The following is a 20,594-nucleotide window of genomic DNA, read 5'->3' as shown; positions in this document are numbered from 1 at the left end:
AATCAAGGGGACAGCGAGGCTGTGTTCTCTCTCTCAAAGCGTGAGAAGAGCTTCTGCCAGGTGCTGCCAATGCTTACGGTTCCTCAGTTCCTCGTAGCTGTGTCTGCTCCGCACTTACTGTTGGGCTTGTAGGTGCATCAGCCCATCCCCCGCCTCTGTCCTCATGTGGCCTTCTCCCTGTGTCCGGGCTTCTGTGTCCAAGTGTCCCTCTTCCTAGAGGGGCTCCAGTCACAGTGGGTCAGGGCCCACCCGCATCCAGGGTGGATGACCTCCTACCTGCATCCAGGGTGGATGCAAAGATCCTACTTCCACATGAGGTCACGTTCACAGCTTCTGATAGACACGAATTTTTAGGTCACTGTTCAGCCCAGTACAATAACCGAGAGCAGCACAAAATAATTCTGTCGTGTTCAGGAGAGGTTCCGTTGGCTTTCTTCCTCTGTGCTTGGAAAAACCAGTGTGGCCTTTATTGGCACATTTATCTCAATCTCTCTTTTTTTTTAAATGTTTATTTATTTTGAGAGGTGAGGAAGGGCGGAGAGAGGGAGGGACAGAAGATCTGAAGCAGGCTCCATGCTGACAGTTGCGAGCCTGATGTGGGGCTCATACTCAGGAACCACAAGATCATGACCTGAGCTGAAGTCGGACGCTCAACCGACTGAGCCACCCAGGCGCCCCTCATTTCAATATTCTTGATCTATAAACGCATCTGCTCTTCAGATTCTCTTTTAAATGGGTTGAAACATCTGCCCGGTTCTTTCATGTGATAAAATCTTTAACAAGCGCTCATTTTTATATCTGTATGATCGTCATTATTTTACTTTGAGAAATAATTATCTTTTGACAGTGGAAAGGAGTACCCAGGGAAGGAAAAGGAATGCCCAGGGAAGTCCCTTCCCCTTCCACGGGCCTTGGGCGAGCCCCGAGCAAACCACTGAAGCAGGTCAAGGCTCCCTTGAACCAGCTGTGCCTTCCGCCCAGCACCTGCCCAGTCTCCCAGGAGATGTCTTCTTAGGTTTGTCCTGCACCCCAAGTGGTTGGGACCCTCACACGGGGCCTGACACCTGATACAAATGCTTTCTCATGAACCCAACCCACCTTCCCCACCCAAAGGCCTACTGTCCTCAGTGGCTCCCATGTGAGCTATCTCCCAAGGAGCAACTGACCCCTTGTGCCCCCGAGCACCTTCACCCTCTCCTGCTTCTTAATTTTTTAAATGTTTATTTATTTTTGAGAGAGAGAGAGAGAGAGAGAGAGAATCTGAAGCAGGCTCCAGGCTCTGAGCTGTCGGCACAGAGCCCGATGTGGGGCTCGAACTCACGAACCGTGAGATCATGACCTGAGCTGAAGTTGGGTGCTTAACTGACTGAGCCACCCAGGCACTGCCCCAAGCTATACTTCTTCTTTTTTTTTTTTCCCAAGCTATACTTCTTAAGAACTGATTCTGACTGAAGAGGAAGGGTGAGCCTTTGAAAGTTAGATTTTCAATGTTTTGTGGCATTCGCCCAAAAGTGTTGAAGTCAGAGAAATGCATTTCAGGTTTGGCAGGTTTCAAAGATGTAAATACTCGAGACCAAGGAATATCCATGGTCATACCTTGGGGGGGCTCTTTGCGCTTCAGGATTGGGAAGTAGCCCAGGAAAGATTAGGCCTGTCCCAGGAGGGGATTCGCAGGGGGTTTAGGAAGGTTCCAGGAGACCAAGTTGCCCTCCTAGAAGCCCAGGGTAAAAGTTCAGTGAGGCTTTGACACGTCGTGGAAGAAAGGAGTTGGCAATTCCAGATCAGGAATGTGGTTGCCGAAGGCTGTAAGTTTCTGGAAGCTTTTCTGTGTTTGTTATTCCCTTGAGAGAAGGCAGACAAATGGGTGGTGTTTCACTGTGTAACTGGAGAAGGGCCTTAGGTGAGGAAGGGTTGCTAGCTGGCCTGTTCAAAGGGGGCCTGCTCAAAGACAAAGGACGTTGCTGCCGCAGTGGCTGGGAGGCTGGGCAGTGGCTTCCTAGAGATGGCCCAGGAGGGGTCCACTAATGCCTCGGCTTTGTGGCCCCTAGTGGCCCTGGGGCTTTGAAGAGTGTGGTGATCGTCTCCCTGCCCACCCTCTTTCCCTTCTTCACTGCTTTGTGTTTTAATCTTCCAGAATCACACCAGGTCTCAGGTGGCTGGTATGCTCCCATGCTCCATGCTCCTTCTCCTGTGCGTTTTTCTGGAACCTGGTATAACTGGAGGCTAGGTAGAGCAGAGAGAGACCAGGGCTCGGCCCTCAGGACAGTTAAACTGAAGAAACAACATGCTTGTGTTCTGAAGAACAACAGTAATGCCAATCCCAGCGCTTACATAATGCCTATTATGTGCCAGGCTCTGTTTTAAGCATTTTACATAAATTAGCTCATTTAATCCTCATTAACAAAACTGAAGAAGGCATGATTACTCTTGCCATCTTCATAGAGAAACTGGAGCACAAAGAGGTTAAACAATAGTTGAAAGACGATTCTACTTAGCAAGGAAAGCTCATTTCCTTCCTTGCCTGGGAATTTCGTTAATCATGTCCCCCAGAGAAGACTGATCTTGAAGCATAGTAGGTGTTCTGGTGAGCGAGCTGGGGATTGGGAGCTACTGGGAACCTTCTTGGTTGTCAATATCATTCTTTGGGTTAAAACGTGCGACAGCAGATCTGAGGGGCGCACTGGGTAGTCATTCCAGCCGGTGATCTGGCCATTGGGAATTTGGGGATAAACAATGATGTTAGTAATGGTTAATTAAGTTCCTGAGTCAACGAGAAATGTCTAAAACATGAGTAAGCCTAGAAAAGATCCCAAATTCCAGATCCTGAGGGGATCTGGAGCCTGGATAAGCCACTCCTCGCTCTACTCTCTACTCGGTGGGGTGAGGGCAGGAATTCCACTCTCAGAGGGAGGTTGGAGGGGGTGGATGCCCCTCCAGAGGGTTTTCCTTTGTAGAGGCAGGGCCTCCAGCTACAGGGATTAAAAGAATTTTGGGGGTGGGGGAGAACTGGGCTCTTGTTTATCTTTCCTTCCAGGAAGGTTTACTGAGTATTAATGGATAAGAAGAGCTAATATTAATCGAGTGCTTATTCAGTTAGTTTCTGTGTTAAACCTCCTCCACATAAAGTTTTCCTCTGTCTTCTCTTACAACCTTGTAAGGCAGGTGTTACTATCCTTAGCAACCGATATTTAGTCCTAGAGGGGTTAAATAACTTGCCCAAGCTAAAAAGAGTTTTAAGAAATGTATTGAAGTGTGGTAAACACTGGGCAAAATCATAAGGGTATAGATTCGCGAATTATCTGTGCAATCATCTCTCAGGATTATAAGTAGGACAGGACATTCCAAGTGCCCCAAACACCTCCCTGGCCCCTTTCCAATCCCTGCCCCTCCTCCTCCCCATAGGTAAACATTATTCAGATTTCCAGCAAAAGAGCTTAGTGTTCAAAAAACAAAATTCAACCAAGTAAATTTTAAGACCTAATTGGTTTTATTAAATGGTTCATGAATCCAGTGGAATTCCTTCGAGCAAGTAGAGGAGAGCCCTTGGTAGCTGCACAAAATGGAAGGCCTTTTGTGAGTGTGTGTGTGTGTGTGTTTGTGTGTTTTAAGTGTATTTATTTTGAGGTGGGGGAGGGACAAGAGAGAGAGGGAGAGAGAGAGAATCCCAAGCAGGGATGCAGGGCTCCAACCCATGAACTGTGAGATCATGACCTGAGCCAAACTGGGGTGTTCAATTGACTGAGAGCCACACATGCGGCCCCAAATGGAAGCTTTTTATAGAAGGTTATTAGCAAAAGAATAGAAAGGATTGGTTCAGGTAAGATCACTTTACCTTAAGGGGAAGTGCACGGGTCTTCTTATGCAGATTATCTCATTTTCCTTGTGTTGGGGGGTGGGTTGGTGACCAGTGCAGAAGACCCAGGTGACATATTACTCATGGGTGCTGATCACACAATTCGTAATTGACCCTGTAAGACTGGATTTCAAGGGGAGGTTGAAATTGCAAGTAGGTTAGGGATTAAGTCCAGATTTGGTGACTTGCCTTAAGTGACACCACTTTGGGCCTGTGTGTGTGTGTGTTTAAACTTAATCTTGCCCTATGTTCAACTTCCTATAAATGGAATCAGACACCATGTATTCTTTTGTGTTTGGCTTCTTTCGGCCCACATCCTGTGAGCCTCGGTCATGCATTTTCACAGCACTCTGGCGCTCACCGTGCGAGGGGAGTGCTGAATAAGCCGCAGCAAAGGGATCCAATCCCTTCTTGACCAACATTTGTTTTCTCTTCTTCTACTTCGTTCTTGACCAACATTTGTTTTCTCTTCTTCTACTTCGTGCTTCCTCTTTCTCTTCCTCCTCCTCTTTCCCATGAGGAATGGGGCTTCTGTGAATGGCCCAGGCCGCGTGCTGTTGGACACACTGTGCGAATGACTGAGTCGTAAGGTTGGTGCCAAGTGGGATTTTGAGCCACACGTGTCAACTTTAAACATAACAGTTGTGCCCTGTGCCCCCCTGTGCCATGGTTAGGACCAGGGTGGGGGGGGACACGGATGCGAAACCACAGACCCGCATCCTGAGGCGACACCTGATGCGGCCCTGCAAGGGAGTGGGACTGGAGGGGAGCAGCTGTGCTCAGGAGATCTGGAGGCGGGGCCGTGAGGGGGAGGGTCCCCTGACAGGTTTGGTGCTGATGTCATTCAGCTTAAGGAGGGCAGAGGGGGGAGCCAATTTGTGGGAGAAAAAGTGAGCTCCGTCCGGCCCAGGAAGAGTCCCAAGATGCTGGGGGGAGGGGACCTCCAGGTGGCGCCATCCAGGGCGCAGTAGGGCTGGGCTCTAAATGCTCCCTCAGGAGCCCTCGGTGTGGGGACACCCTGGGAGGTGAGCTTGCCAGGGAGGATGGTCACAGGGCGAAGAGCCTTGTGGCCCCAGACACTGGAGGGTCAGGTGGCCTGCTATGACCAAGTGTGGTCGGGGAAGAGAAAGTGGTAAGTGACTAGGGCGCAAGAACCGAGAATGGGCCCAAGAATTGGCCAGTGGCTCTGAGAACCCCCAGGGGGGTGACCACACCCGCTTTTTTAGGACCCTTGTCTCTGAGTCGGGTGGGCTGGAGGAGGGTGTGTGAGAGAGCGCCCACAGCACACAGCCCGAGGAGTGCGGTTTGGGGAAAACAGAAACGCAGTTCAGAGTGAGGTATGGGGGGGGCGTTCAGAAATGGTGCTGTTCCCCTGACAGCCTAGAGAAGGGCCAGAGCGCTGGGCCTCAAAGAGCGGAGACCGCCACGGCGAGCGGCGACAAACCGTTGGTAACAGAGAGCCGGAGAATTAGGTGACGTCAAAAATGCTGGGATGCTGCGTCCCCCGTGGTGCGCGTTGGAGGTCCCGATCCCGCCGGGGACAGTGGGACCACCAGCGCCCCTTGGCCGCGCGTGACAATGACCCAGGTAACCTCACTGCGCCTCTCGCCGCAGCCCCCCCCCCCCCCCCCCCCCCCCCCCCCCCCCCGGTGGCTCTCGGGGACACGGACTGCCTGCCCGGTGAGCACGTGGGCCGCCTCCGGCGTCTCCGCCCAAGTCTAGCCGCCACGTTGCGGAGCGGGACCAAGCTGGAGCGCTGTTCTATCCCTCCCGTTAAATCCACGCGTCACTTATAAATACCGGCGAGGATGCCTGCCGACGGGTGGGAGGTCTGTGCCAGTAAAGAAGCAGCCAGAAGCCAGGTCTCAGAGGGGAGCTGCTCCCTGAAACGTCCTTGCAGCGGGTGGGGGAGGGGACTTAGAAGCCAGCTGCCAGGCAGGGAATGTGGGCATGAGTCACTGGGGTGGGGGTTGGAGGCTCCGGGGAAGAAATCTAGGATGAAATGTGCATATTGAGACATTGCTTGTACATCTGCTTTGCCCCGTAAACCGGTTGAGTGAATAACTCCAGATTGGGGGGAGGGGGGAGGAATAGAACTTCGCGATTTTATCCCCGTAAACTGGGGATAGTTTTGGTCTGAGAATAAAATACCGAAGTGCTCTGGTGAATTACTGAGGGCACCTCCACGCTTCCAGCCGTGGACCCGGAGCCAGCTGGATTCAAGTGTAAAGAATGTGCCCCCCCCCGCCCGGCAGTCAAGGTCGTTGAGGAGCCAATATGGTTCCTGCAAACTCTATGCCAGGATAGGATCTTCCTGTTTGGGCGGATGGTCAGGGGCTTCAGATTTAGGGTCCTGAGACGGGGGGTGGCTCCGCCGTCTCCTTGTTCACCCAGCAGTGTTTCCGGAGCGTAGTCTGGACCGCTGCTGCTGTAGGATACCTCCAGGCCAGGAGGGTCTCTGTGCTGAACTTGGGAAGTCAGTTCACAGGCCTTCAGCCTCGCCCCTCACCACCGCCTTCCCCTTCCTGGAGCCCTGGGGGCGCACAGGTGAGGATTCCCTACTTCTCAGCTCTGCCTGGGGAACCGCAGGGACTACCCTGCAGCAGACCCTGTTTGTGTCTCCCCTCGGTGGTCACTGTTCAGGCAGACAGCCGTGTGGTGACATTGACTTTGGGTCAGAGCTGGAAATGTCTATTGAATTTAATAGAAAAGAAGCCTCTGCGGGAGGCTTGGGGAAGGAGGTGAGGGAAGAAGCAGATGACAGACATTCCAACGTTAACAATGGCAACAGACAGGGGAGAAGTCTTCCCACTCTGGACTCGAGTGCTTGGAGGCTTTTCCAAAAAGCACGTACTACTTTTGCAATCTTCAAAAACACATTCTTAGGGGCGCCTGGGTGGCTCAGCCGGTTGAGCTTCCGAGTCTGACTCTTGACTTTGGCTCAGGTTACATGATCCCAGGGTCGTGGGATGGGGCTCCTTGTTGGGCTCGGTGCTGAGCATGGAGCTTGCTTAGGATTTTCTCTCTCTCCTTCTCCCTCTCTCTCAAAAACAAAACAATCCCTCCCCCCTTTTTTTTAAACGAGTAACTAAAACACGAACACTGAGGCTTGTTGGAGAAGACTTATCTTGCAGAAGGTTCAGTTGAGAAGGCACAGTGGGGTGGGGGAGGCGGAGGGGGGGCAGAATCTGTTTTTTTTTTTTTTAACGTTTATTTATTTTTGAGAGAGAGAGAGAGAGAGAGACAGAGTGTGAGCGGGGGAGGGTCAGAGAGAGAGAGAGACAGACACAGAATCCGAAGCAGGGTCCAGGCTCCGAGCTGTCAGCACAGACCCCAACATGGGGCTCGAATTCACAAACCGCCAGATGATGACCTGAGCCGAAGTCAGACACTTAATGGACTGAGCCACCCAGGCGCCCCCAGAGTCTGTTTTAAGATGCACATCTGAAGGGGGTTGTTGACGGCCGGCCCGAGGACAGGTGCCACGTGATGATGTGACCCTGGGTTGGGTATTAGGAATCCCCAGGGAGGAGGGCTCTGGGTCTGGCTGTAGAGGAGGGAGCCTCTTCCACTGGAGCTGGACACAGAGGTGACAAAGGCCAGAGAGGCAGATGAGTGTCAGCTAAGGGCGCTCACTCCAGAGGAGATTGGTTCCATCTTCTCTGTGGAGCAGGAAGTGAGGGCTCTGAGGAGGTGGTGCGTTGGGCTTGAGGGCGGTGGGGACGGTTTGAGAAGGCCCCTGTGGACGCTGGAAGACAGACAGGGGGGCAGGTCCCAGCCTCTGGTAGGCCCGCACCCCTGGAGCCAGGAGCCAGGGCTGGGGCAGGGTCGGGACCAGAAGTTTGCGCCCCCGGGGCTCCTTGGACATGAAGTATGAGATACTCTCCTGCTGGGGATGGACGAGAGGACGGGAGGCAGGGGTGGATCGGGACCCCACGACCAGCATCTCTCACTCCGCAACTTCCTTCAGGTCTTAATTCAAAAGCCCCTTCCTCAGTGGGAACTTCTCCAGCAATCTCATCCACAGCTTGAACCCCTGCACCCTTTCCCTTGTCTTTCCCTGCCTTAGTGGTAAATAGTTTATACTATTTAACATACTAGGGGCGCCTGGGTGGCTCAGTCGGTTAAGCATCTTGCTTGCGTAAGATCAGGTCAGGATCTTACGGTTTGTAAGTTTGGGCCCGCATTGGGCTCTATGCTAATAGTGCTGAGCTGCTTGGGATTCTCTCTCTCCCTCTCTCCCTGTCCCTCCCCTTTCTCTCTCTCAAAATAAATAAATAAAAACATAAAAAAGGTTAATGTTAAAAAATACTATTTAACACACTGTATATTTCATGTATTTATGTTGTGTATTATACATCTCCCCAGCAGAAAGAAAGCACCCCAAGGGCAGGGGTTATGGGCCGAATCGGGTCCCCCTAAAATTCATACACTGAAGTCCTAACCTCCAGGACCTCCGAAGGTGACCTTATTTGGAAATACGGCTGCTGCAGATGTACTTAGTTAACATGAGGTTCTTAGGGTGGGTTCTAATCCAGTATGACCAGTGTTCTTAAAAAAGGGGGGAGGGTTTGGGCACAGAGTCACAGACACACAGAACACATTGTGAAGATGGGGCTGGAGACTGGGTGATGCTCCTACAAACCGGAAGCCGGGGAGAGCCCCAGACCAGACTCCTCCTCACAAGTGCTGGGAAGAAAGTAGCCCTCCTGACGACCTTGCCTTACCCCCACCCCTCCCGTGATGTTCTACTGCAGCAGCCCTATCAACTAACACGACAGGGAAGTAGAATGTTTCGAGTCATGTTTTCTGTATGTGCATGGTGATTATTCCATCATGCATTGCATGTTCAGCCCGAACACTCCTCGCCCTTAACTTTGCCCCCGTGGGTACATTTCAACCTGAGATCCACAAGAGATGAGGCCAAGCGATATGCATAATCCAAACTGTATGATTCGCGGTGGCAATTTAAAAATTCTGATTTGGGGCACCTGGATGGCTCAGTCGGTTAAGCGTCTGACTCCTGATTCTGGCTCAGGTCATGGTCTTACGGTTTGAGCCCCACATAGGGTTCTGTGCTGACGGCATGGAGCCTGCTTGGGATTCTCTCTTGCTCTGTCTTTCTGCCTCTCCACCATTTGTGTTCTCTCTCTCACACACAAAATAAATAAATAAACTTAACAAAAATCCCGCTTTAGTCTTGGCTTTGATTACTGACTTTATGCTCAGCGACGGAGAGTGGCAGGGAGGTACAGCATGCGGGGCCCAGGCCTAGACCCTTGTGTGATGCCCGTCTGTCCTGTTTTACCAGATGCGCCTCCGCCAGCCTGGGGTGAGCCCCCGGCCTCCTTGGTTTGTGCTCCCACCTGAGCACGGTAGTTACCCACCACTGGATATTAACCTAGCTTTAAGGGAAACCACACAAGGTCGAAAGCTGGTACATCTCCTTGGACATTGCTCAGGGGCCTAAGTCTTCCCACTCTGGGGGGGAATCCCAAGTGCACTGGTTTCTTGTTTGTTTTTGTTTTTTTAAATTCCTGAAGATGCAAAGACTTGGAAGCACAAGTGGCTATAGAAACGTTCAGGTTCCTGTGCTTGATCGTATATAAATCTAGAAGTTTCCTGCCACAGCTGGCCTAGCAGCCCGATCTGCTCTCTCCCCTAGCAGGGATTTATTGAGCATCACTCAGGATGGTGAGGTACCATCTTACCTGCCAGGCATCAAAAACACTAGACTTGATTTGGGATTTGGTGAATCCTCGGATATAAGGAGGATAGTTCTGCAAAAATTACCAGAGAACAGGGCTGTAAGAGCTATTCCAGGGGTGTGGATGAAGAAGCGTTGTGGGGCGGGGGAGGGCGGCAGGCATTTCCCTGTCCTCGGGGTGGGAGACCAGGGGTCATAGGGAAGCCTGTTGTGTAAGTTGTTTAACAGCTTTTGACATCAGATTTCACTCCTCTATTTGCCCTTCAGAATCATAACCTTGATCTTAAAAAAGAACCAACTTTATTCAGATGAAGACCCAAGGCCTTTCGTCCTTAAGTAATCATGGGGTCCCTAGCTATGCCCTGTTATTGCTAATTCCCATCAAGAGCAGGAAAAAGGAAGACCTGGCATTAGGTGCACACATGCACATACATCTTCCAAATATTTAACCGCAACGGCAGAAATCCTCCCTGAAAGCAAATGAGGTTATATGGCTGGGCCCACTCAGATCACAGTGAGAGAAGGCTCTGGTGTCCGTCGATTGAAAGGAGTGGGGGCTAAACAGCAGCTAATCTCTTCAATAAGGAGATCCAGAAATACACACAGAGACTCTTCTATTTCTAAGCAGATCAGGAGCATAAGCGGGTCTCGTCATTCTATAGATTGACTTCAGGATACTTTAGGTTGCTTCCTTCTACTCATTGTCATTAACCCGGGGCAATTTGCAAAAACTCCAAATAATTTTGTTTTGCTTAAGCTGTTTTCAAAAAACCAGTGACTGAAAGGTGTCGTATCTCCAGTCACTTCTCACACAGGCAGCGGGGATCTTGCCCAGGCCCTTGCAGACCTCAGAAGGCTCCGGGCTTCTGCAAGCTCAGGTCTGGAAGCTGCATTCTGAGGGGAAGGTGGGGGCAAGAACATGGGGCTTTTCGCAAAGCCACGGCTCTGGGCCCCTCCAGGGCCCCAGACCCACCCCAAGACCCCGTTTTCGTCCTTCGACACCAACCACAGGGACTGGTCATTTCCCTTTTCTTTTAACTGTCGCTGTCATTCAGTCCAGACCCCAAGAAAGCAAGACCCAGGCCAGCCCGGGAGGCTCCCTCTGCTCCCCCCCAGGCCCCAAAGGCAAGCAAAGAGCCGTTTTCATGTTAATGAGCTTTACAGCTACCGGCTGGGGGCCGACCGGACTAACAAAACAGATGAACACACAGCTTTTTCTTCTTGATTTGCAAGCAATCTCTCTCAATTCTAGCCGGGAATCATTTGTAACAGGCAGCACAACTAATGTGTTTCCTAGAATAGTGTTTTTCTCCCATTTGGCTTAAATTATTTTTTCCCCTGAATTAAGGTTATACCTGCAGTATACCTGGGTATATCCACAGTAACAGACAGTCAAAATCTAGAACCTTTGGCTTCCAATTCAACAGTGGTGGGATCATAACAAGAAGCCGGGTCTGTCTGATACCACAATCCACTCTTTACCTCAATGCCTTTCCTACGAGAAAATAAAAAGCATTTTCCATTCACCTCACATGGACTAGTTCTCTCCGCACACGGGGCAGCATATTTGGAGCAGCACATCTTTCAGAGCCGTTTATATCATCAAGACTTATGGATATCTTAGTTTTAATAACAGGGTAAGTTAACACTGATGGTGTGAATTCCAGGCGGACGTGCGAAGGTTTAAAACCACTCTCCCATCCCATCTTCCCTCAAGCCCTGGTTCTGCACAGTGGGCTGGGCTTGGGTTTACTCCACCCCCCACCACTCTGCTTTCCAATCAGAGTTGGGGGTGGGGCGCCATCCGGGTGCCTTGTTTTCAGTCTGTAAGTACGGTTTGTAATTTTGACAGCTTCTCCCCTCCTAGGTGTCAGAGTTAGGTGGCCTAGTCCAGAAATATAAATGAAGTAGTGAATATTTTCATATTTTTGCGGTCCATATTTTTATGGTCTGAAGACAAATTATTCAACGAAATCAACAAATTGTGTAACCGACATATATATGTACATATATATACATCCACCCACACCCACACCCACACTTTTTAAAGGCTCACAAATTAAATTAGTTAATTGGAACTGAAGTCTTGGATAGGATACAGTTTCTGGAAACGTGGATTAGAGTTCCCTTGAGTGTGTTGGCAGTTTTCATAAGTTGCTTTCTCCTTGCTATGCAGATCTTGTACACATAACAGTGTAAGTGTTGATTTTATTAAAAATACACATGACTCATTTTTTGGTCTTTTGGTGACACTGAAAATCCATTGTCCTTGTGGTACAAAGGGGTGCGTTTCTAAAAGGGGAAAATGATCAGTCTGGATTTGGAGTTTGGTCCCTGCACTTGGGCAGCTAGCCCCTATTTGGAGCAAACGGCTCCAGAAATTTATCTTTCAAGGGAAAACCCCATTCTGGTGCCATTTGGATCCAAATTTCTAAGAAAGGAAAGGAGGAAGTGGTGAACTCTGAACACAGGGTCTAAATTATGTTGCTTCGTAATGGGGTCATGAAGACCACGGGGCTCCATGACTCCAGAAAAGGGTGCGTGTGGGTCGGTTCCAGGGCTGTGGCCCGGCGAAGGACCCGGCCCCATCCACCAGGGACCCTGCCGCAGCCGTTAGAGCTCTTTCTTGAAAACCACACGGAGCCCTACAAGGTTGGGAGGGGCGGTCTGGCAACCTCAACCCAGCCCTCAGGGGGCCATTTCAACTAGTAAATCCCCTGACTCCATTTAAGGGGCCCCAGGAAACGCTCAAACCACTGGCGATCATGTAAGGGGGAAATTCCCAGTGGGAATTTATGTAAATTTGGCCGGTTCCAGAGAAAGGTGTGGAGCAAACCATGACTTGGGTATTTTTGGTTTCGGAAAGCAAGCCCCGGGTACAGAAGGACGCCAAGGGCACCTGAGTTCACGGCCGGCTCCGGGAGCGCTCAAGCATGGATGCGACCTCACTGGAGATCGCTGTCCCCCCCCCCGCCCCCCCGTGAGCCCCGCGGACGCGGGTTCTGAGCCGGCTGCGATCTCCCTTGGAGGTCCGCGTAGACGCCGCGGAGAGTCTCGCCCAGGGCGTTTTTGACCGTGGTCCCCGCTGAGCCCCTCCGCCTGTGCTCCCTCCCGGGTCAGGGGTGTTTCGTCAGCCCGGTCGTGGGCACCTTGGGGCCCCGAGGCCCTTGCACGGCTGGCCCCGGGGGGCCCCGCCAGCAACAGCGGTGGAAAGGGAACGGGAGGAGAGGGGCCCAGAGAGGCGCGGCGGTGTTCCTCGTGGTCTCCGCGCTCGCCCCGCGACCCAAGCCGCTCTTTCCGCGACTCTGCCGCCCCGCGCGCGCCCCGCGCAGCCTTTTCCGCGAGGCGTGGGCCCGCCGACCCTGGCTTCCCGCGGTCAGGGGCACCCCGAGGCCGGACGTGCGAAGGTTTAAAACCACTCTCCCATCCCATCTTCCCTCGGAGAAGGAAGGCGACACCGGTTTGGGGGGGGGGGGGGACGAGGGAAGCCCCCCAGCCCTGGCCTGGAGCCTCCCGTTTTCACCCAACGTTCCTGCGGAGGCGCCGAGACACCCCCCTAGGGCGGCTCTTCTAGGAGCTGCCTGCGAGCCACAGTTGGCCCGGGTCGTGTGCGCCCGGGACCCTGCCCTCCGCGAGCCCCCCGGTCCGAGGGCACGGCCGCAGCGCCCAGCCCCGGCCCCCGCCGCGGCCCCCACCTCCGTGCCCCCACCAGTCCCCCGTGGCCCCCGGCGATCCCCTGCTTTAAGCTCCGGGTCGAGTTGCCCCCCCGCCCCGAACCCCGTCTCCCGGGGAGGCGGAAAAGCGAGCTCAGCGGCTCCCAGAAACTTCCAACCCCGAAGCGGGAGGCCTGACGCCCTGGGCCTTGCCGGGCCACGGGTTGGGGGGGTGGGGGGGTAGGAGGCTCCCGCGGCGGGAGCAGGCTCAGCTCCCAGGGCCCCGGCCCCCACCTGCGCCCCGCTCCCGCGGGGCCGCCGGAGAAGAGGGCGGGGCCGCCGGGCGCCCGAGGCGCCGGCCGTCACGTTCCCGGGGCTCCGCCGGTACTTGCCGGGCGCGTGCGTGCGTTTCCGCGCTCTGGCGCCGGGGAGCCCTCGCGCCGCTCCGAACTTTTGCGGGGCGCGGGCCGCGGGGGGCGGGGGCCCGGGGCGCGCGCCTCCCCCCGCGCGGCCGCCCCGCCCTCCTCCCCGCGCGCGCGGCCCCCGCCCGCCCGCCGCGCCCGGAAAGCCCCCGCGGCTCCTCCCACCCCCGAGGGGCTTTTCTCCCGCCTCCGGCGACCTCAGTCGGCGAGCGCAGCCGCCGGGGGCTCGTTTCCGCCGGGCTGGAGCCGCGGGCGCCGAGGGGCGGTGACCCCGGTGCACGCCGCGGTCTCCCGGCCCGCGCGCCCCGGCCGCCAGCATGGTGTTGCTGGCCGGGCCCGGGCCGGAGGGCGGCGGGGCGCGCCGCGTGTCTCCGCAGCCGGCGTCCCCGCCCCGGGACGCTCAGGCCGGGGACGACGCTGCCGACTACGAGGAGTACGAGGACTTCTCGTGTCTGCCCGACACCCGCAGCGTCGCCTCCGACGACTCCTTCTACCCTCTCGGCGGCGAGCAGGAATACGGCGCCGCGAGCGCGGAGAGCGTCCCGGAGGGCGTCCCGGAGGAGGCGACCCTCCTGCGCGCCGCCTGCGCCAACGACGTGGGGCTGCTGAGGGCGCTGGTGCGGCGGGGCCCGAGCGCCGAGGAGGTGCGGGAGACCGACCGCAACGGCCGGGTAAGTTGGCGTCTCCGCCGGGGGCGGACCCCCCCCTCCCGCCCCGCGCCGCCCGGGGCCCGCGGGGACTCTGCCGCCGCCCGGAACGCCTCTCCGTCGCCGTCCGGGCGTGCGGCGCGTGCGGAGCCTGGGGTGGCCGGCGCACCCCAGCCCGGGGGTCCCGGCGGGGGCGGGGGGCGCCGCCCGAGGTCGCAGCGCCGCGGGGGACGCCGCTGGCCTCGCGTCCTCGCCGCCTCCGAGTCGCTTCCCGCCCCCGGAGTCCTCCTGCCCTTGAATTCCCCCGCCCCCGCCCCCACCGCCTGGGGCCCGCGCTCGGATCCGGGTTGGAGACCTCGCGTCGGGCCCCTTCAGTCTGGGCCCCCTTCGACCGTTACCCTTCCGCGTTTGCGGGGAACGCGTTTCTGTCCGGAGCCCCGATTGCTCCGCTCGGTGACCTTGCCCTTTCGCTTCCACGCCCCAACACGGACGGGCTGCTCCAGGCCCCGGGGATTCGGAGCTGCTTCCCGGAGCGCCCCCACCCCCGCCCCCGCCCCGCCCCCGCCGCGCCCGGTGACCCGCGTGGCGACCTGCGAGCGTGGCCTGCGACTTGGCCGTGTGCACGGTCACGGTCACGAGCCAGGGCAGCCGGGGGCCCCGGAGGCAGGTCCCGGGAGGGCAGTGGAGGGGCAGAGACGCCCACCCAGTAGGGCCGGCCGAGGCGAGGCGGAGGGAGGCCCGGGGTGCCGGTTCTTCGTGTCGAGACTCCGGGGTGGCAGGGCGCGTTTAGGAGAGAAAAAGTTGGCTTTCGGAGACTTGAGAATGGCGAGAAGAGCCCGGCGAGCGGACGGAAAACCGCAGGGTGACCGCAGCGGCCAGGGGCGCGCCCGGCCTGCGCTGGGTGGACAGCGGCAGCTGCTCGCCCCGGGCGCGCCGCCTCCGGGGCCCCGTGGGGTGCAGCCTGCGCCGGGCGCACGTGTGGGGTGCCGGCGCGTTGCCCCCCGGCCCCCGCGACAGGAAGGACCTGCTTTTGCTTGGGAGCCGTGACCCCGGGCCTCCCGTTTATCTGTCTCTGCCTGGGTTTGGGGCTGGGCTTCGTCAAGTTGGAACCTGCTAGTGTCACGTTCCGCCACTCGGCTCCCTGGACGCAGCGTGTGAAATGGGCGGAAGGGACTGGGCTTCCCTGGCCCCTGGGCCCCCCTCTCTGGGCTTGTGACTCAGTCCAGTGCCTGCAGCCCACCTTCCCTCCGCCGTCCCTGGGAAGGTGGGTGGGCGGCCGGGGCCCCTTCTGCCCCTCCACTTGTGCCGTTTCTAAGGTGAGTTTTCACACCGGGGTGTGCACAGCACACCCCTCTTTCCTGGCAGAGCCATCCGGGCCCACAGAGGTCTGGGCGAACCTGGGGGTGGGTGGCGGCGGGTCCCATGTCCTGGGCAGCCTGGGTGGGCAGGGGCCCAGTCTGGCCTGCCCAGCCCCCACTTCGAGGCTCCCCTGGGCTCAGCTTGATTATGTTCCCTTTGGGGCCAAAGAGTAAAAGTTTGGGAACAGCCGCATTCAAGCCACTGAGAGCAAAGTAAACAAACCATCGCCAGGGGGGTTGGGCCTCATCAACCAGGTTTCTGGGCTGCTTTTGGAAGCCACCCCTCAGCGTAGAGTCGGGGGAGGGCAGCGGAACTGGACACCAAACAGGGCCCGGCCTCTCTGCCTCGGTTTCCTAGCTGCACCTCCTGGGGTTGCAGCAGGAAGGCCCTCGTGCACACGGCCCTCCGACCCAGCCCGCCTTTACCATCTTGCCCTGTTTCTCGCCAGCCGCCTCCGGGCTGGGAAGAAGGCCGCCTCCAGCCCTTTCCTCTTCTGCCCGGCACCGCTTGTTCTCTCTCCGCTTTCCCCTGTGGTGACAGAGTCTCTCTTTGTTCCTCCGCCTTGAGTCTCCTCCTCCCTGTCCCCCCCCCCCCCCCAGCGTGATGGAGAAATGGTACACGTCTGACAAGCCGCAGGGACTCCTGGGCGCTTTTATCTTCTGATCAGAAGGAGCAAGCCTTGCGTTAGGTGCTTTGGGGGAGGAGGGAGGCCAGCGCTTCTGTTCCCAGTGGCTCCTACATGCTGTTGATCAAACAGCCTCCCTCTTCCTGTGAAAACTGAGAATAACGTGTTGTGCAAATACACGACCGACGGCAAATGGGGTCGTGAGCCGCTGCCTAGCGTTTCTTGCAGACATACTGTGTTCAAGGCAATGGCTACGTCCTGGCGGACACTTGAGGGAACATCAAACTGTCCTTGCGTTGAGAGCCCGCCTTTTATTTGAGGAGAGACCTCCGAGAGGAGTGGTACCCGGTGCTCAGAGCCAGGGGCGGGGCCCCCGAAGGCAGGCTGCGGAGATGCGGGGCAGGATCTTCAATGCAAGCAGCTGGGACCATCCTGGGAGCCCAGGGGAGACTTGGGGGGGAGCAGCGGAGGGAGGATGTTCTGCTCAGGCTGACCCAGCCAAGGGGGGTTTGGGGGGCAGCATGGTTGGCTGCAGCGTGGTATGGGGCAGGGATGTAGGGGCCAGAGCTGGAGGGGCTAGCCTGGGTCAGGTGGGAAGGGGCCGCTGGCTAAGAAGCAGGAGACTGGGAATCAAAGAGCTGGTTGCAGCCCGACAGCGTTCAGCCTTGGGGCTGAGGTGTGCCTCTCCAGATGGCCGCGTGACTCGCTCACCCACTGCCTCCAGGTTGTCATCTCAGGGGCACCTTCACGGGGATCTAGCCAGCAGCACCTGGAGCTGGGTAGTCACAGTCTGGGGGTTCAGGGATTGGGAATGGTCATGTGAGAGAGCAGGTGAGCTCTGACTAAGATGTAGCGAAGATAGATGGGGGAAAGCATTCTGGGCAGAGGACACAGTAAGTGCAAAGGCCCTGAGGCATGAGCCCTTTGGGCCTCATCTGCAAGCTTATCACGAGTCACGAGTCACGCAGAAACCTTACAGAAAGGTTTGGGAGTAGAGGGGTAATTGCACCAACAGCAGAATGCATGGCTCACAGAAGAGAAATGTTGGCTTCTTAGAAGAGAAATGTCTCTGAAGGTTCTGAGAGGGTTTCCGGGTACACTTGTGGAGCTAACGATCTCTGATCGGTTAAGAAGGGCATTTTTCCTGAACTGACAGATGTTTCCTTCAGTTTGTGTAACCAAGGATCAGACGTGTCTTGTTTAAAAACGTACTCTCATCTGGCCCCTGAGATGGGTTTCATCTTGGATGTGGGTCAGCGTGCAGTTTTCTTCTAAAATATTTATTGCTCTAAAAGGATTGCATGCTTTGATATGCAGCACGTAAACATTTGGCAAATAATTCTCCAGTAACATTCAAAGTGTGCTCTTGCTGTCATTTAGATTTATGGTGGCTTTGTTCCCTATGACTTGGGGACACTGCAGGCTGCCATGATTCTCTTTCTTCATTCTTCTCTTCCACTATGGCTGTGACAGCTCTGGAGACCCTGGGCCGTGTCTGTGCTCCTTTCCTTTTTTGCAAAAGAGCACTTTGCATCTCAGACAGCTCTTGAACCAAATTAGGTCCAGTTATGCTAAATTGAAAATATTGCACTCCTTTTTAAAATTTTTTTTTTAAAAATGTAATGTTTCTTTTTTGAGAGAGAGAGAGACAGGGAGCGAGCAGGGGAGGGGCAGAGAGAGAAGGAGACACAGGATCTGAAGCAGCTCCAGGCTCTGAGCTGTCAGCACAGAGCCCGACTCGGGGCTCGAACTCACAAACCGTGAGATCGTGACCTGAGCTGAAGTCGGCCGCTTAACCGACTGAGCCATATAGGTGCTCCTTTTTTAATGTTTTAAAAAATGTTTATTTCATTTTTGAGAGAGAGGAAGAGAGCACCAGCAGGGGAGGGTCAGAGAGAGAGAGAGCAACGGAGGATCCAAAGCAGGCTCTGCTCTAACAGCAGAGAGCCCCATGCTGGCTTGAACTCACAAACGGTGAGATAAGTCAGATGCTTAACCTGTCGAGCCACCCTCTTGATGTAACTCTTCTCCTGCATGTTTTAATTCTAGGGACTCTCCAAAGGCCTCTCTGCGCTTTGTCTCTTGCCTCAGCAGAGCCCACACCACACTCCCCACACGGGGGTACCTTCCTTTACCCTTGAGGGGCTCCCCGTTTTATAGATTTGCAGCAGTGACGGGCACCTTTATCTTGACACACACACATAAGGAAAAATTGGGGTTCGATTTTTGTGTTCTCTGTTTTTCAAATGCCCCAGAAAGATTCATAAACTTCGGAATCCCCTTTCCCCAAACCGAGAATCAGGTGGTGTGGACTTCACCCCCAGCCCTTCCGCGGCTGCCAGGCCTCTGTGTCCGCGCGAAGAATGGCCTCGTCTTGATGGAAGGTGACTTTTGGCCTCCGAGGATTTGAGAGCTTGTGGGCAGGGAGCTTGCCTTTGCTGGTGGGGATGTGTGCTGGTGTGTCCCGCTGAGTCTGAAGTGTGGGGGAGGGCTGGGAAGGGAGGACAGCAGATTAGACGGGAGCCCCAGGGGCGGGAGCAGGGAGGCGATCAGCTGAAGCGGACACGCGCATGTGACAGACAGGCTGACAGATGTGTGCTGCTTCCTCCCCAGGGACCGTGGTGGGGGCGGGCGCTGCTCTGGGCCCGGCCTCAGTAGCGTAGTCCATCTGCTTCCTTGTATCTTTGTTTTTTTTTTATTTTATTTTATTTTATTTTATTTTATTTTATTTTATTTTATTTTAATTTAATTTAATTTAATTTTGTTATATTATTTTAGAGTTTATTTAGTTATTTTTAGAGAGAGATCGAGAACACAACCAGGGGAGGGGCAGAGAGAGAGGAGAGGGAGAGAGAGAGAATCCCAAGCAGGCTCCACACCATCAGTGCAGAGCCCGAGGGGGGACTCAAACTCATAAACTGCGAGATCATGACCAGAGCCAAAATCGAGAGTCGGATTCTTAACCGACTAAGCCACCCAGGTACCCCATCTCTGATTTTTTTTTTTTAAGGACGTAAGTTTCTAAGAACAGTTTTTAGAGTCACTGCAGAATTAAAGGGAAGGTACAGAGATTTCCCATGTGCCTCCTGCTCCCCCGTCGGCAACATCCGCAAGCTGAGTTGTGTATTTGTTAACAACCAATGAAGCTCGGTTGACCCATCATGATTCCCTGAAGTCCATGGTTGACATTTAGGGGTCACTCTTGGCGTTATGCGTTCTGAGGGTTTGGACAAATGTATAATAATATGTATCCATCATTAGAATGTCATTAAGAGTCTCCTGTGTGTTTTTGATACAAATGTATCAGTTCTCAGACACAAGAATGTGGAATAACGAATAGCTGTGACACCTCAGGGTGTGTGGGACAGTAAACATTTTGCTAAGGATGGCCCAGCTCAGCTGATCTTGGCTGGACTTGTGTTCCGCGGGGGGCGGGGGTGGGGGTGGGTGGGGACTTGGATGGCAGGTCCAGGGAGGTCTTATCTGGGGGGCACTCTGCCCAGTGGGTTTTCTCATCCTTCGGTTCGCTGGCCTGGGCCTGGGCTTGTTGTCCTGGGCAGGAGGGTGAATAAGGCTCAGTGTCACTTCTGCTGACGCAAGTCACAAGGCCAAGCCTAGATATACCCCCTTAAGGGTGAATTTGCTTTTGTTTGTAAAGGATGTTATTCACCAACCCTGAGCATTTATTTGCTTATTTTAGGTTTCCTTTTTCTTTTTTTTCTTTTTTTTAATGTTTTATTTATTTGTGTGTGAGAGAGAGAGATATAGCATGAGCAGGGGAGGGTCAGAGAGAGAGGGAGACACAGAATCTGAAACAAGCTCCAGGCTCTGAGCTGGCTGTCAGCACAGAGCCTGACGCGGGGCTCGAACCCACGAACCGTGAGATCATGACCTGAGCCGAAGTTGGACGCTTAACCGACTGAGCCACCCAGGTACCTCTATTTGCTTATTTTAAATTTAGTTTTACGAGGGTAAATTTCAGACAGGTACCCAAATAGAGGGCACCAAGCCACCCCGTATCAAGAAGCATCAGCTCCCTGGGCGCCTGGGTGGCTCAGTCGGCTAAGTGTCTGACTCTTGACTTCAGCTCAGGTCACGATTTCACGGTTCATGAATTTGAGCCCTGCATCAGGCTCTGCACTGACAGGGCAGATTTCTCTCTCTCTCTTTTCTCTTGCCCCTCCCTTGCTAGCCCTCTCTCTCAAAATGAATAAATATTTTTAAAAAATAAGCATCAGCTCCCAAAGGCCTGTTTTAATTTAATTTTCCAGAAATGGTTTTTCTTTCATTGTTTTAGGTTTTTTATTTTTTATTAAAAAATAAGACCA

The 20,594-nt window shown here is 54.7% G+C and overlaps 1 protein-coding gene across 1 annotated transcript in view; it reads left to right on the top strand.

Moving 5' to 3' along the window:
• Positions 1-13,779: 13,779 nt before the first annotated feature.
• ANKRD33B (ankyrin repeat domain 33B) overlaps positions 13,780-20,594 on the top strand; it is a 74,954-nt gene continuing 68,139 nt past the window's right edge. The window contains exon 1 of the mRNA XM_039220453.1: positions 13,780-14,306. Coding sequence (XP_039076384.1) covers positions 13,953-14,306 — 354 coding nt within the window. The 5' untranslated portion in view covers positions 13,780-13,952. The remainder of the gene's footprint in view (positions 14,307-20,594) is intronic.

This window comes from Hyaena hyaena, unplaced genomic scaffold (assembly GCF_003009895.1).
Source record: "Hyaena hyaena isolate Hyena2069 unplaced genomic scaffold, ASM300989v1 scaffold_890, whole genome shotgun sequence".
Taxonomy (NCBI): domain Eukaryota; kingdom Metazoa; phylum Chordata; class Mammalia; order Carnivora; family Hyaenidae; genus Hyaena; species Hyaena hyaena.
Note: the sequence above shows the minus strand (reverse complement) of the source record. Positions and strands in the feature narration are given on the sequence as shown.